The sequence below is a fragment of the Otolemur garnettii genome, unplaced genomic scaffold (assembly GCF_000181295.1).
Source record: "Otolemur garnettii isolate 467f Iridium unplaced genomic scaffold, OtoGar3 scaffold00019, whole genome shotgun sequence".
Taxonomy (NCBI): domain Eukaryota; kingdom Metazoa; phylum Chordata; class Mammalia; order Primates; family Galagidae; genus Otolemur; species Otolemur garnettii.
In genome coordinates, this window is record NW_003852414.1 from 1770751 (window position 1) to 1785892 (window position 15142).

General features: G+C 39.5%; 1 protein-coding gene across 9 annotated transcripts in view; it reads right to left on the bottom strand.

Annotated features, from left to right (window-relative positions):
• CREM (cAMP responsive element modulator) overlaps window positions 1-15142 on the bottom strand; it is a 93762-nt gene that overhangs the window by 23022 nt on the left and 55598 nt on the right. For all 9 annotated transcript variants that reach the window (XM_023511411.1, XM_023511407.1, XM_023511410.1 and 6 more), the window contains 2 exons: window positions 14879-15021; window positions 2830-3018 (listed from right to left, as the gene is read on the bottom strand). In XM_023511411.1, the coding sequence (XP_023367179.1) occupies window positions 2830-3018; window positions 14879-15021 (332 nt within the window). The remainder of the gene's footprint in view (window positions 1-2829; window positions 3019-14878; window positions 15022-15142) is intronic.

Genomic DNA, 15142 nt, shown 5'->3' on the forward strand with positions numbered 1-15142 from the left:
GGAACCAAGAACCTGGAAAGGTAGGGACTTGACATCTGGTCCCACCCCTGGTATCAGTCACCATTCTTCAGTACTGGGAACCAAGAACCTGGAAACGTAGGGACTTGACATTTGGTCCCACCCCTGGTATCAGTCACCATTCTTCAGTACTGGGAACCAAGAACCTGGAAACGTAAGGACTTGACATCTGGTCCCACCCCTGGTATCAGTCACCATTCTTCAGTACTGGGAACCAAGAACCTGGAAACGTAGGGACTTGACATCTGGTCCCACCCCTGGTATCAGTCACTATTCTTCAGTTCTGGGAACCAAGAACCTGGAAACGTAGGGACGTGACATCTGGTCCCATCCCTGGTACCAGTCACCATTCTTTGGTACTGGGAACCAAGAACCTGGGACTACAGGACTTGACATCTGATCCCACCCCTAATGGTACGATTTAAAACTGCAAGAAAAACCACAAAGCTTTTAGGAACCAGCTGCACTGAAAATAAAAATAAATAAGACCTCAATGGAGAAAAATTCTAAACTGCTAAAAAGTAAAGTAAGACTTGACTAAATTAGACAATCTGTGGTTTGGGTTAGGTCAATCGAACAACATCACAAAGACTTTAGTCCTCCCTAAATTATCTGTAAGTTAAGTGTAATTGGTTTTATTATTATTACTTCAAACTCAAACTTATTGCAGATGTGTATGGAAGAATACTGGTTCATAAACAGCTACATCAGTACAGAAAAGAGAAGAAGGATAAAGAAGAGGAACTTGTTCTGTGAGATAACAGACCAGTAGGACACAGGCAGATGGAAAAAGAGGAATGGAACAAGCAAGAGTTCTGAGACAGATCCAAGTGTACACGCCAACCTGCTGTATCGTTGAGGCTGCCCCATAAATTAATGGGGAAAGGACACACCACCAATAGTGGCTCCATACGTGAAGACAAAATTAGATTCCCACCAAAGGCTACACACAGAGATGGCTTGAGTAAAACTATAGGTAAAACTGTAGAGCTAAGAGAGGACAACCCAGAAAAATACCTAAGTGACTTGTGGAAGAGAAAGAATTCTTAAATGAAACTCCCACAGCACAAACTCGTGTGTGTCTCATGTAAAACATAAAACCTCCTAACTCTTCGTTGGAGTACCAAGTTTACAGTAGACTTTTTCCTGTAACAAAGGTAAAATGAGAAGAAATGACTATTCCTTAAGATTATCCATTAAGACACACAGGGTTTGTGAATATGGGGGAAATGGAACAGATGACAAAGTTTATGCTTAAAGGAAAATATTAAAGTATTAGGTAAGTACCATGAATTTTTTACTGCATAAATGCCTGCCAGTTCACTTCTTCCCCCACTTTTATTCTGGTCCACATTAACCCCCAAATACTTAAGAGTAAAGCGAATTATCAGAGACTCATCAGTGATAATCTCCTTTTTTCAATACTTATAAGACTTACAAACTAAAAGAACTGACACTGCTTTTCTTAAAACTAGGGCTGCATCATGAGTTCTCGGCAAATGGACCAAGAGAAACAGAATTAAATCAAAACACAGGATTCCTGAACCGATCTATTATTAATTGTAAGAACAACTCAATGAAATTAAATAATGTGAAACCAAATTCAGTTGAAATCTCAGGTAATGCTAAAAGCTTAGGGCTCTATCCCAACTTTTTAATTCAGCTTCCCTAAGAGCTAGCTAGACTAGATAGTTCAGAATTCACATATACTAAAAATGGTCTAAAAAAAAAAAAACAGAAGGGGGAAAAAAATCCAAATCAGCATTTGTTTTGAAATGAACTGCCTAGAAATTAGGCTCGAATGTGACAATTGGGGGAAAACCCAAATTCAGGCATCATGAACTGAATACTTAAATCCTCCTAGATTTTTTTTTTTTTTTTTTTTGTAGACAGAGTCTCACTTTGTCACCCTGGGTAGAGTGCTGTAATGTCATAGCTCACAGCAACCTCAAACTCTTGGGCTCAAGTGATTCTCTTGCCTCAGCCTCCCAAGTAGCTGGGACTACAACACCCAGCTATTTTTAGAGAAGGGGTAGCCATAATGCCCAGCTACTTTTAGAGAAGGGGTCTTGCTCTTGCTCTGGTTGGTCTTGAACCTATGAGCTCAAGCAATCCACCTGCCTTGGCCTCCCAGAGTACTGGGATTACAGGTGTGAGCCACCATGCCTGGCCTAAATCCTCATAGATTTGGTAACAGAGAAATATTAAATACAGCCTTTGTAACCCCCAAATGAAGAATTAGTTACTTAGTTAAAAAATTCGTTCATGTTTACAACTCTTTTTTTATCATTCTACTCTGAATTTGGTCTTTCTTTAGAGCCAGTAAGAACTGCTAACGTGAAAATCATATAACGCGTTGTTTAATGTACTGAAATACTTCTTTAAGTCTTTTTCTTTTTGAGACAGAGTCTCACTATGTCGCCCCCAGTAGAGTGCCATGGTGTCATAGCTCACAGCAACCTCAAACTCTTGGGCTTAAGCGATTCTCTTGCCTCAGCCTCCCAGGTAGCTGGGACTACAGGTGCCTGACACAACGCCCAGCTATTTTTATTTTTTGTTGATGTTAGTGTTGTCTAGCAGGCCCGGATGAGTTCAAACCCACCAGCCCCAGTGCACGCGGCCGGCGCCCTAACCACTGAGCCATGGGCACCATGCCTTCTTTATTCTTTACGTCTTTTTAAGAGCCTTCCACCCCCCGACCCCACCCCGCATCTACCTTCTGTATGTTTCAGAAAACTATAAAATTACCACTACATGGCGTGATAGAGTAATCCATAGGTATTCTAAACATATGAGATTAATAAAATATACCTTGAACAACAACCTGGCTGCCTGGGACAAAGAACTGCTGTGTGCCATCGGCTGATTGTGCTGCATACTGTACAATGGTAGCACCTGGTGGAGGAGCTCCTGAATTTGTCATTGTTAATGCCTGGAGTCCCTGAACACCATCAGATCCTGGGTTAGAAATCTGGATTGTTCCACCTTGGGCTATAGCAACTTAACAGAAAGAGAAAAGAAATATTAGAGAATTTCAAGATTGATTTTTTTTTTTAATAATCCCATATCGGAAGAATATACTCTAGGTCTAGTTATGTATTGCTTCTCATTCTCTAGTTACCCTTATTCCCTACGCTGAATTGGTAAACGAATGTTCGCGTCTTCATGAGACAATACTCTGTAAACACGTGAAGATTATTTTACGTACAATCAGGATTAGAAATTCATAGAGCCCGTGGAGTTGTCCTCCTCCTTAGCACCCTCCAAAGGAATTATTTAAGGGAAAGAGTGGTTCTCTTCATTCTTTTAGGGGTCTTTAGTTATAAACACCATCCTTCTAACACTTAAGAAGTGGTTAGTGAAAATGCCATCACGTATCACAATTACAATGAATTTTTCCCTTTATTCAGCTAACTGCTTTCTTAAGTTATCATCAAAACAAAGTAGCTATTAAAAAAAATACAGCATAGGCAGGGCCTGCTGGCTCATGACTGTCATCGTAGCACTCTGGGAGGCCAAGACACATTAATTTCTTGAGCTCAGGAGTTTGAGACCAGCCTGAGCAAAAGCAAGACCCCATCTTTACTAAAAACAGAAAACTGGTCAAGCATAGTGGGGCACGCCTGCAGTCTTAGCTACTTGGGAGGCTGAGGCAACAGGACTGTTCAAGCCCAAGAGTTCAAGGTTGCTATGAACTATGACACCATGGCACTCTACCCAGGGTGACAGAGTGAGATGCTGTCTTAAATAAATATATATATATGTACACACACAGAGTATTTTATACATATATATGTTCATATATATATATATATGTATATAGTTTGGTTTTGTAACATATATATGTTACATATATATGTTCATTCATATATATATATGAATATATATAGTTTGGTTTTAAAGCTTAAGTCTACAAAATTATAACTTTTACCATTTGGACTATGTCAGGAAAATATACAGAGGTGTCCAAAAAAAGTATACACATTTTAAGAAGGAAAAAACTGTATTAAATTTTTTTTTTTTTTGAGACAGAGCCTCAAGCTATCCCCCTGGGTAGACTGCTGTGGCTTCACAGCTCACAGCAACCTCCAACTCCTGGGCTCAAGCGAGTCTCCTGCCTCAGCCTCCCAAGTAGCTGGGACCACAGGCGCCCGCCACAACACCCAGCTATTTTTTGGTTGCAGCCGTCATTGTTTGGCAGGTCCGGGCTGGATTCGAACTCGCCACCTTAGGTGTATGTGGCTGGCGCCTTAGCCAGTTGAGCCACAGGCGCCGAGCCAGTATTAAATTTTTAATACTCAAATTATGTTTGACTTTGGCAATTACAAGGAGCGCTCAAAGGTGACTTATATTCATGTTTTGTTATCAATGTACACGATTACAATTTTAATAATGTTTTCCTTTCTTAAAATGTGTGTACATTTTTGGGCACCCACTGTGTATCCTGAAATATAAAATCTTAAGTTGGACAGAGCCCTTGAAAGGTAACTCTACTGAGTGGATTGTGCTACAATATTCATCTCTACCAAGTGTCTTGAATAACTAATAACTAATAACGGCTAATAGTGACAAATACAAGGTAGACTTCCTGTAAATACTAAGACTTGCCAGTCATAGTTAAAAGTTAAAGTTTTAAAAGAATAATTGGCCAAATTTCTTTTTTTAATTTCACTCTAATAGACAAATCAGAACTATTTATAATATCTGGTAGGCCTGTATCCTTTAATATAAAGTTTAAACAGCAGATATTAAGTGGAATCCATGCTTTAGAAAAAATAACGTATGCAGTGTTTTAGTAGACATTATAATGAAGATTTAAAGAACACATCACCAGAGTTAACACATGTTTATAAATCATGTTAATGTTTATACAGTATTGTTTAAAATACACCCTGAATATTTTCAAGTCATTCCAAATGTATTGAATGGCATCTAAGCAAAAGACCACTTAGGTGATAACCTGATAGGACAAACCTATCAGAGATAAGGAAAGAGTAACAATAAAAGTTATTCAGTTATTCAGTCTCAGTTCTCTGACCTAAGGGTCCAGTACCTAACACACATAGAGGTTGGGTCTACGGCAGTGATTCTCAACCTTCTTAATGCTACATCCCTTTATTACAGTTCCTTGTGGTGTCCTCAACCATAAAATGATTTTCAGAACCAATTTTGCTACGGTTATGAATTGTAAAGTCAATATCTGCTCTGCGAGATGGTCTTAGGCGACCCCTGTGAAAAGGTCATTCAACCCCCTCACAGGTTGAGAACCGCTGGTCTAGGGGGAAAACTTTTCTTCTAATAAGTCTGCTACTTTACCCCGGCTTTCATTTTTTGTAACAAAACTGCTTTTGATTTTGGTGTTTAACATTTTTAAAACTATGTCAACACAGACGCATTCTCTGTGTTTTAGTTCCCTGCCAAGCCACTCTTGAGTGGGACTGCCATAAACCGAAGAACTCCGTCACAGAATGTCAACAGCCCTGAAGCTGACACACCCCCAGGGAATATCACTTTATCTGGCCCGCCTAGAGCACTGTATTCCATACACGTTTTAAAAAAACAGGATATTTTTAAACCGCAACTCTTGAAAGATTCATGGGTCTCAGGATTTGGCCTTCGGAATAGGCAGAGATCTAACTTCTTAAAAGAGAAGTATGAAAAAGATAAGAGCTGTTGCTTTCTTGGCTCTTCACAGCTGGACATAAGGGAATGTTACATGCTGTCGTATGTTCAAATGTCCATTTTCAATAGATAATTAGTTTGATGTCATAGAAATAATGCTTTAGAAAAAACAGCCGAAGGTAATGTAATCACAGTGCGTGAGAAGCACAAAGCCCAGGACCGAGCAGGCACTAGGCAAATGCCATGAATATAAATGGCTATCATTTCCTCGTGGCAGACTATGTTATCAACAACTTAAGCCCCTTTTGAATCTGGAAGAGTTAAATGAGGTTATGTTTTCAAATCCCAGTTACAGAGCTTAACTTTTCAACACCAATCCAAATATCTAGCAGGCTGTTGGACTAGTTGATTTGTGTGAGAATAATTTCCTCCAAGGGCAAGAATCACTCAACAGGGAGATAACAAAGATCTTCTCTTTCTTTTTTTCTCTTATTTTTGCTTTTCTTATTTCCTTTTTTTTTTTTTTTTTTTTTTGGTTTTACTGTTTTTTTTCTTTCTCAGTAACCTTTCTCTATTGCTCTGACCAAAACTTTTTTGCTTTCCTACTACGAACAGTTGACATATCAAGGATCTGTTTCTCTCGTGGCTTTTAGGGTGAAGTCACACCATGTAATTAGATGTGGAAAACAAAAGTTAAATAAACCCACACACATAGAGGTTGGCTCTAGGGGGAAAACTTTTCTTTTAACAGGTCCGATACTTTACCCTAGCTTTCATTTTTTTATAACAAAACTGCTTTGGGGCTCAATGCCCGTAGTGCAGTAGTTAGTTATGGTACCAGCCACATACACCAAGGGTGGCAGGTTCAAATCTGGCCCAGGCCAGCTAAGCAACAATGAAAACTACAACAACAACAACAAAAATAGCCAGGCATTGTGGCAGGCGCCTATGGTCCCAGCTACTTGGAAGGCTAAGGCAAGAGAATTGCTTAGCCCAAGAGTTTGAGGTTGCTGTGAGCTGTGGTGCTACAGCACTCTACCCAGGGGGACAAAGTGGGACTCTGTCTCAAAAAAAATAAACTGCTTTTGATTTTGGCGTTACCAAGTGACAGAGGACTGACTTTTCCATTCAAAATATTATCTCTTATTTGACAATAAACAAGATTTCCCAAGGCTTCGGGATCCTGGAAATAGGCTTTGTATGTGCCTGTGTGTATTCAAAGATTTGAGGAAGAAATTTCTTAGGTTTCTAAATATTCAAAAGGCTAACACCATGTGTGTTTTAAATCAGCATAAATCAAGATAAGTTAAATAGTCATATGAGATTAACTGACTGAATTTAGCTAACTATATTTTCACATAAAGTAGTTATAATTTTATAAATACTATGAAAAATTTCCAACAAACATAAAAGTTGAGAGAATGTTTTAGAATGCATTTCCCCTGCCCACTCACCCATCCCCTTTTGTAATGGAATATTTCAAAACAAATCCCAGAGATGGTGTCTGGCCAATCATTTTCAAATAAAATGCTTGCTCCATATCAAGGCCATTCGTGACCACTCAAAATATCTTTGTTTTTCCCACTAATTTCAACTCTGGGGATCCAGGCTTTCCTAATCCTTTTCTAGACTGACACATGCACTGAGGTGTAAAGGTTTATACCCATGACTGCACACATTTTTGTTGGCAATAATGAAAAGTCCATACTGGTCTATGAGTATTAATCAGTAGTCAAGCAGAAGAGTCTCTTAATTTTAGGTTATATGCATACTTATTTCCACTTATAAGTAACTCTTAAAAATATTATATAAAATAACATAGTTTTATAAAATAATCTAAAGTGAATTAAAATGGAACAGCCAGATTATATTATCAATTAAATCCCACTTCAGTTGCTATTACTAATTTATTCAAGCCTGCAGCAGTGGTGGGTAGAAGTTAGGCTCTGCTGTCCTAGTTCAGCGGTTTTCAACCTGTAGGTTGCGACCCGAACAACCCTCTTTCATAGGGGTTGCCTAATATCAGATAGTTACATTGTGATTCATAATAGTAGCAAAAATTACAATAAAAATAATTTTATGATTGGGGGTCATCACAACATGAGGAACTGTATTAAAAGGTCGCAGCATTAGGAAGGTTGAGAACCAGTGTCCTAGTTGGTCTAGGGAGCTACCTCAATAATTTTCTTTTTTTCTTTTTTTTGAGACAGCATTTCCTGTAGCCCTGGGTCGAGTGCTGTGGCATCAGCCTGGCTCACCAGCAACCTCAAACTCTTGGCTTCAGGCAATCCTCTTGCCCCAGCCTACCAAATTAGCTAGGACAATAGGTGCCTGCCACAACAACACCTGGCTAGTTCTTCTATTTTTAGTAGAGATGGGGTTTCACTCTTTCTCAGGCTGGTCTCAAACTCCTGAGCTCAAGGGATCTGCCTGCTTTGGCCTCCCAGAGTGCTATGATTATAGGCAAGAGCCACTGTACCAGGCCAATAATTTTTTTCCTTTTTTTTTGCTAAAGTCTAAAGTAATTCAGTAGGTCGCTCAACACCTACTAGCTTAATATTGGCCAAAATGACCTTAAATTAAGAAACACTTTGTCTAGATGGACTATAATTCATTAATTTACTAAGGATGCTTTACTAAGTTCCTTTTGGCCAGTTATACAAACATTTTCATATACATCTTATATAGTCACAACATTTTGTTTCAAATCAATATTAACCCAAGTATAATTTCCCCACCACCCAACTTACCATGTAACATGATAACCAAGATGGTATCATACCAACTAGTCTAGGCAAAAATTCTAAAAAAATTCCTGAAAATTCAAGAATTTTTGGTAAACGAAAAACATTTAACTTGAAAAAGAATATGTTGAAGTCTTATATAAGCAATAAAAAAGACCAAAAAGCTGAATTTTATTTGTTTTGGGTTTTATTTATTTATTTATTGAGACAGAGTCTCACTCTATCACCCTGGGTGGAATGCTGCAGTGACACAGCCCAGAACACCCTCAGCTTTTCTATTTTTAGTAGAGACAGGGTCCCGCTCTTGCTCAGGCTGGTTTCAAACTCTTGAGCTCAAGCAATCCACCCACCTTGGCTGCCTAGAGTGCTAGGATTACAAGTGTGGGCCACTGTGCCTGGCCAGAAAGCTGATTTCTACAAGAGTAAAAAAATGAAAGCACTCACAACCAAATGATGAAATAGAACTTGCATAAATTAAAGTTTGTCTGAGCTCTTTTCACTTGATTCTATCCATCCCATCTGGCTATCTCTCTGTGGAGACAGTTTTGCTGTGTTACTCAAGTTGGTCTCAACCCCCGCCCCCCACCACCACCGCCCCGGGGCCCAAGCAATTCTCCTACTGAGCAGCTGGGACTAAGGTGTGTGCTCCCTTGTATTTTTAATCCTCAACTGGTACATAGGAGCTAGTTAAAAATATACAAAATATTTAATTAATTATATTTAAAACTACCCTAATTCCAAATGGCAATCAAAAGATTCATAAATAAGACCTCAGTGCATTAACTTTAAAAAGAACAGACAGACCTTTATTCTAATGAATTCTCATGTTTAAGTTCAAAAAATGATCACTAAAGAGAACCTATGAATATCTGTGCCTTAAAGGGCAAGAGGTGCAGACAGCAGAAGGAAGACTAAGCCAATTGGGCTCAGCCAAGAATAGCGACACTGGTCAGGCGCAGTGGCTCACGCCTATAATCCCAGCACTCGGGAGGCCAAGGTGGGGGGACTGCCTGAGCTCAGAAGTTCGAGACCAGCCTGAGCAAGAGTGAGATCCCCATCTCTAAAAAAAAATAGCCAGGCATTGAAGCGGACACCTGTAGTCCTACCTACAGGGAGGCTGAGGCAGAAGGATGACTTAAGCCCAAGAGTTTGAGGTTGCTGTGAGCTATGATGCGACAGCACTCTACCAAAGGTGACAAAGTGAGAGTATGTATAAGAAAAAAAAAAGGAATAGCAACACCAAGGTTTAAAAGCCAGATTTACATTAAGTAGGACCTTAATTTTGTAACAGTTACCTTGAGGAAATGTAAATAAAGCCATTATTAAGAATAAAAAATAGAGGCCAGGCGGGATGGCTCACACCTGTAATCCTAGCACTTTGGGAGGCCGAGGCAGGTAGGTTGCCTGAGCTCACGGGTTCCAGACCAGCCCAAGAAAAAGCAAGACCCCATCTCTACCAAAAATAGGAAAATGAGGCAAGAGGATTGCTTGAGTCCAAGAGGTAGAGGTTACTGTGAGCTATGATGCCACGGCACTCTACCCAATGCAAGCTTGAGACTGTGTCTCAAAAAAAAAAAAAAAAGAATGAAAAATACAACTGCATTTACTTTAGAATGTATAAGCCTGTCATGTGTCAATTCCCTTTATGAAACAGTGGGTTGGTGTTATTCATGTGTCTCCTGAGAATTCTGAATTCTTAAAGCAGTCCACAAAGTTCACATTTATCTTTTCATAATGGTGAATTCTGGATCGACTCTTTTACCTTTAGTGTGGACGAACTTCAGTAAAGACGGGTTAATAGAGTCATTCTAATAAGATTCCTAGTCAAATAAAGTAGGAGCAATCAGAGACAAGGGGCATTTACAAAAACAAATTCGAAGTCTTTGGTAATAGTCCTTAAATGGTAAGGGAAGAGGACAGGTATAGTAGGATGGGGTATTAAAAAAAGAAAAAAAACAACAACTTTGTTCTGGGCCTGGCTCCATGGCTCACTCCTATAATCCCAGTGCTCTGGGAGGATCACTTGGGCTCAGGAATTCCAGATCAGCCTGAGCAAGAGCAAGACCCCATCTATACTAAAATAGAAAAATTAGCTGGGCTCATGGCAGGTGCCTGTAGTCCCAGCTACTTGGGAGACTGAGGCAAGAGGATCACTTGAGCCCAGGAGACTGAGGTTGCTATGAGCTTTGATGAGCCATGGCACTCTACCCAGGGCGACAGAGTGAGATACTATCTCAAAAAACAAAACAAAAGACAAAAGCAACTTTTCTGTTAAGATAAAATTTAATGAATGAAGAAACTTAGAGCATTTTAATTTCTTTAGTTACTTTTGTGAATTTATTCATTAAAGGCATATCTTAAATATCTTACACAGCAAGTAACATTGTTTGCTAATTCTAAGACTATCTTAATGGCCATCTTCCAGATATATACTCCTGAGACAAAATAGATTTTCTTTCACCAGAATCACATAACTATTATCAAACATACCTATCACTGAGAGCTGTGCTTACAGTGAAGGCTTTAGAAGTATAGGTCATTAACTTGGTATTGTAATAATGAATCCCTGTGTATTCTAGGTTATTCTTCCACTCCCCTCCCAGAGTAGTCCATTCCACTCCAACTTTTACTTTTTAGTTTTTGTGATTAAAAAAAAAAAATTTGAAACATTAAGGCCAACTTATGTCAACTATCTCTCAACTATTAAAAATGTAACTACATTAAGGGTACATGTGAAATTTACTAAGTGTAGAATATAAATGCCTTAACACAATAACTAAGAAAATGCCGTGAAGGCTATGTTAACCAGTTTGATGAAAATATTTCAAATTGTATGTAAAGCCAGCACATTGTACCCCATGATTGCATTAATGTACACGGCTATGATTTAATTAAAAAAAAAAAGAAAAGAAAGAAAAATGCAGCTACGTGTAGATGGGAAAACCTGAGCATACATTATTAGGTTTCTTTAACTTTGACACACACCGGTTTGTTTTGCTTTTCATACCAGCTAACTCATTTTACCAAATTAAAAAGAAATAATAAAATAATAACCTTTGCAAATAAAAGACATAAAAGCAAAGTTCCGGGGGAAGTCATCTATGGATGAAGAAAGAATTAAAGCTAAAAAAATTTATAATAAAAGGTGATAAAAAGGTCTCAAAAAAATCTCCAGAAATCATAGTGAAATAAACGCTTCTATTCTAAAAACCAAAGGATATTGGTAATTGTTTCTATTTCTAGATATTTAGGTGTAAGATTAAAGCATTAATATCTGTTAAGTTATTCCTAGTGAGAAATTTTTTTTTTTTTGAAACAGAGCCTCAAGCTGTCCTTCTGGGTAGAGTGCTGTGGCATCACAGCTCACAGCAACCTCCAACTCCTAGGCTGAAGCGAGTCTCCTGCCTCCGCCTCCCAAGTAGCTGGGACCACAGGCGCCAGACACAACGCCCGGCTATTTTTTGTTGTTGCTGCAGCCATCATCATTGTTTGGCGGGCCCAGGCTGGATTCGAACCCGTGACCTTAGGTGTATGTGGCTGGTGCCTTAGTCACTTGAGCCACAGGTGCTGAGCCAAGAAAGATTCTTAATAAAAATGGATCTTGTATATATGTAAATATATATTTACCCTCCAACTAAAGTATTGTAAATGTCATCTTAAAAGGTTCAACATTAGCATGCACTTCTCAAATGAATTATCTACATAACCAAGTGCCATTAAATGTTCTAAAAATGCATCTCTTTATTTTAAGTCAGGGTCTTGCTCTGTCACCTGTGCTAAAGTGAGATGTCATCATAGTAGCTCACTGCAACGTCAAACTTCTGGGCTCAAAAGATCCTCTAGCCTCAGCATCCCAAGTAGCTGGACCCACACGTGCCTGCCACAACACCTGGTTAATGTTTCTATTTTTAGTAGAGACAGGGTCTCCCTCTTGCTCAGGCTGGTCTCAAACTCCTGGCTTCAAGTGATCCTCCCACCTTGGCCTTCCAACATGCTAAGATTATAGGCATGAGCCACAGCACGTGGCCCCTAAAATGCATTTTTAACAAAGGCAGTACTGCTTTGTGTAAACCCATAAATGGCGATTTTTACCTGCAGACGTACACACGGAATAACTGCAATCTCTCATGAAAATAATTTTCAGGCTCATACTGTATAAACCCAAATTAAGAAACCTAAGTGAGAAACAGTCCATGACATCATTTGACCTCTCGTGTGAAAGAGATAAATGTCTAATTTCTAATCATGCAGTTTTCTAGCTGTCAACCAGAATTCTGACTCTCCCCGCTCAGCCCCTGCTCCCAGCAGGCCCCAAGGGCCTGAGGAATGAAGGCTTTGGAGCTGGCTGGAGGGGAAAGTGGAGCCAGCAGGAATGAGCCCCTGCCCGAGCGCCCGCCCTCACTTGCTGTGTCTCGTGTCAAAAGCAGCCTTCTTTCTTCCCCCTACTTTTTACCTGGTGCCTTCTTGTGTCTTCACACTAACCCCGGGAGACTGGCAATTTAGTATGATCCCCACTTCCAACACTAAAACCTGATATGCAAATTCAATAAAGCTTAATGCTCTGGTCAGTGAGTTGGCACATGACCGAGGTTCCTTCTCTCCACCGTCTCAAATGTCAACGTTCTCTCAACCTCTTACGTTGTCACCATTTCAAATTTTCAGCCATAATGTGGGCAAATCAATGCGCAGCACCCACTGCCCTGGTAAAAGGGTCGCTGCTCTATCACAATTCCTCAGCAGCGTTAGGGTATGCCAGAGGAATGTTAAGATGATGGCATCCTAGATGGGCCTCAGAATTTTAAGAAGTCTGAGCATGATTTCAGCAGTGATTTCTGGCCCTTTTCCTGTCATGGCACAAATAGAAAACGATGGTGGGTGGACAGCTCTGGGGTAAATGGATGAAGCTGCCTGCTGCCCTACACAGGCACAGCCACTGGCAAAATTAGACTTAAAGTTCTAAAACCCACCAGATATTCCCAGGGGGCCAAACAAAAAAACCTATAAACCAGAGAAGGAATAAAATTGAAATGATAGTATAAAGCTCAAGGTTTATTTCATACAGACAGGCAGGAATCTTCTCTTCCTAATACTGGGTTTGGACACGTCCACTCAGGGAACTGCAGCAGTTATGCATATACTACACCCCAGTTCTGCCAGCTATCACGGGGGGGGCTACCCAAATGACCAAATGAGGATTTATTTAATAGTTTAATACTGCAAATCTGCCCCTATTACAGGAAAAACTCTAAAAACTCCAAAAATTGAATGACTATATAAGGTCTTACCTAAGATTACAGCTTGTTTTAAGAGCCAGGTATTAGCATTTTTTTCCCTAGGTGTTGCTACTTTTTAAAGGAAAAACATAGTATTATAAATTTTTTTTTTTTTTTTTGAGACAGAGCCTCAAGCTGTCCCCCTAGGCAGAGTGCCCTGGCATCACTGCTCACAGCAACCTCCAACTCCTGGGCTCAAGCGAGTCTCCTGCCTCTGCCTCCCAAGTAGCTGGGACCACAGGTGCCCGCCACAACGCCTGGCTATTTTTTCATTGCAGCTGTCATTGTTTGGCGGGCCCAGGCTGGATTCGAACCCGCCACCTTAGGTATATGTGGCTGGCGCCTTAGCCACTTGAGCCACAGGCGCCAAGCCAGGAAAAACATAATTATAAATCTTTACATCTTATTTGGAGAAACAGTATTTAATATCTTAAATATTCCAATACCTAAGCCGCTTTAACCCCCACCCTGGCCCTTCCCTCCACCTTTTCTTTTCTCTCTCGTCGTTAGGTTTTACTAGTTTAATGTGTCAAACGTTCTTGACTGGAAAATATTAGTGCTTTAATTAAAGCAAAAAGCACAGAATTAACAGTCCATTAAAATGCACAAGACTAAACATGAAATGTATCTGTTTATTTGGAGCTTTAGGGGTGTAAAATTTCAAATAAAATGATCTATCCAATTGCTATAGTTTTAAAAATTATTTTTCCATTCTCTTTTAGGAAGAACCGCAGCACAAATTAACACAATCGAGAGTAGTGAAAACAGAATTACATTTAAAACATAGCTTGGAAAACGTCCGTACCTCGTTTAGATTAGTAAATATAATACGTAATCGTTGGTAACAAAAGCCAGGAAGGAGGAAATACAGACATTTATATCTTATGGTTGCATGCATCATAAAGACAACAAAAAACAAGTTTTAAGCTTTTACTAGAGATTATTAACATGTAAATTCTAAAAACCCCTTTTTAATTTTAACCCCAAAGTTTTCTTCTATGGTCAGCAATAAAAACGGTTTACTTTTCCGCAGTATATGACAGCTGTCAGTATACATCTCTCACTTCTTTAACGCGTACTTTTCATTCTATGGTACACAGTTTAGGCATTAATGATGCATCTGAAAGTGGGACGATTTAATGCCCAAACCTGGGTTGCTTCACTGTGGCTAGAGAAGACTTAAAGCGAGCACTGTATGGTATCGAATCGCAGCATACATACTGTATTGCCCCGTGCTAGTCTGATATATGCTAGTCGGTACTGCCATGGTAGCGATGTTAGGCGGAGTTCCTTCTTCCTCTGATTTTTCTTCTTCAATCTTGGGGACACCAGGCACATCAGAGGAAATTTCATTCAGTATTTTTCTAAAAGATAAGTTAACGGTGTAAGTAAGAAACAGGAATGAGACTTGCATCAGGAAAGTTATAAAGGAAGAATCGCCTGGATATATAATTATTACTCTACCTTTCTGGAAAAGTACAATTA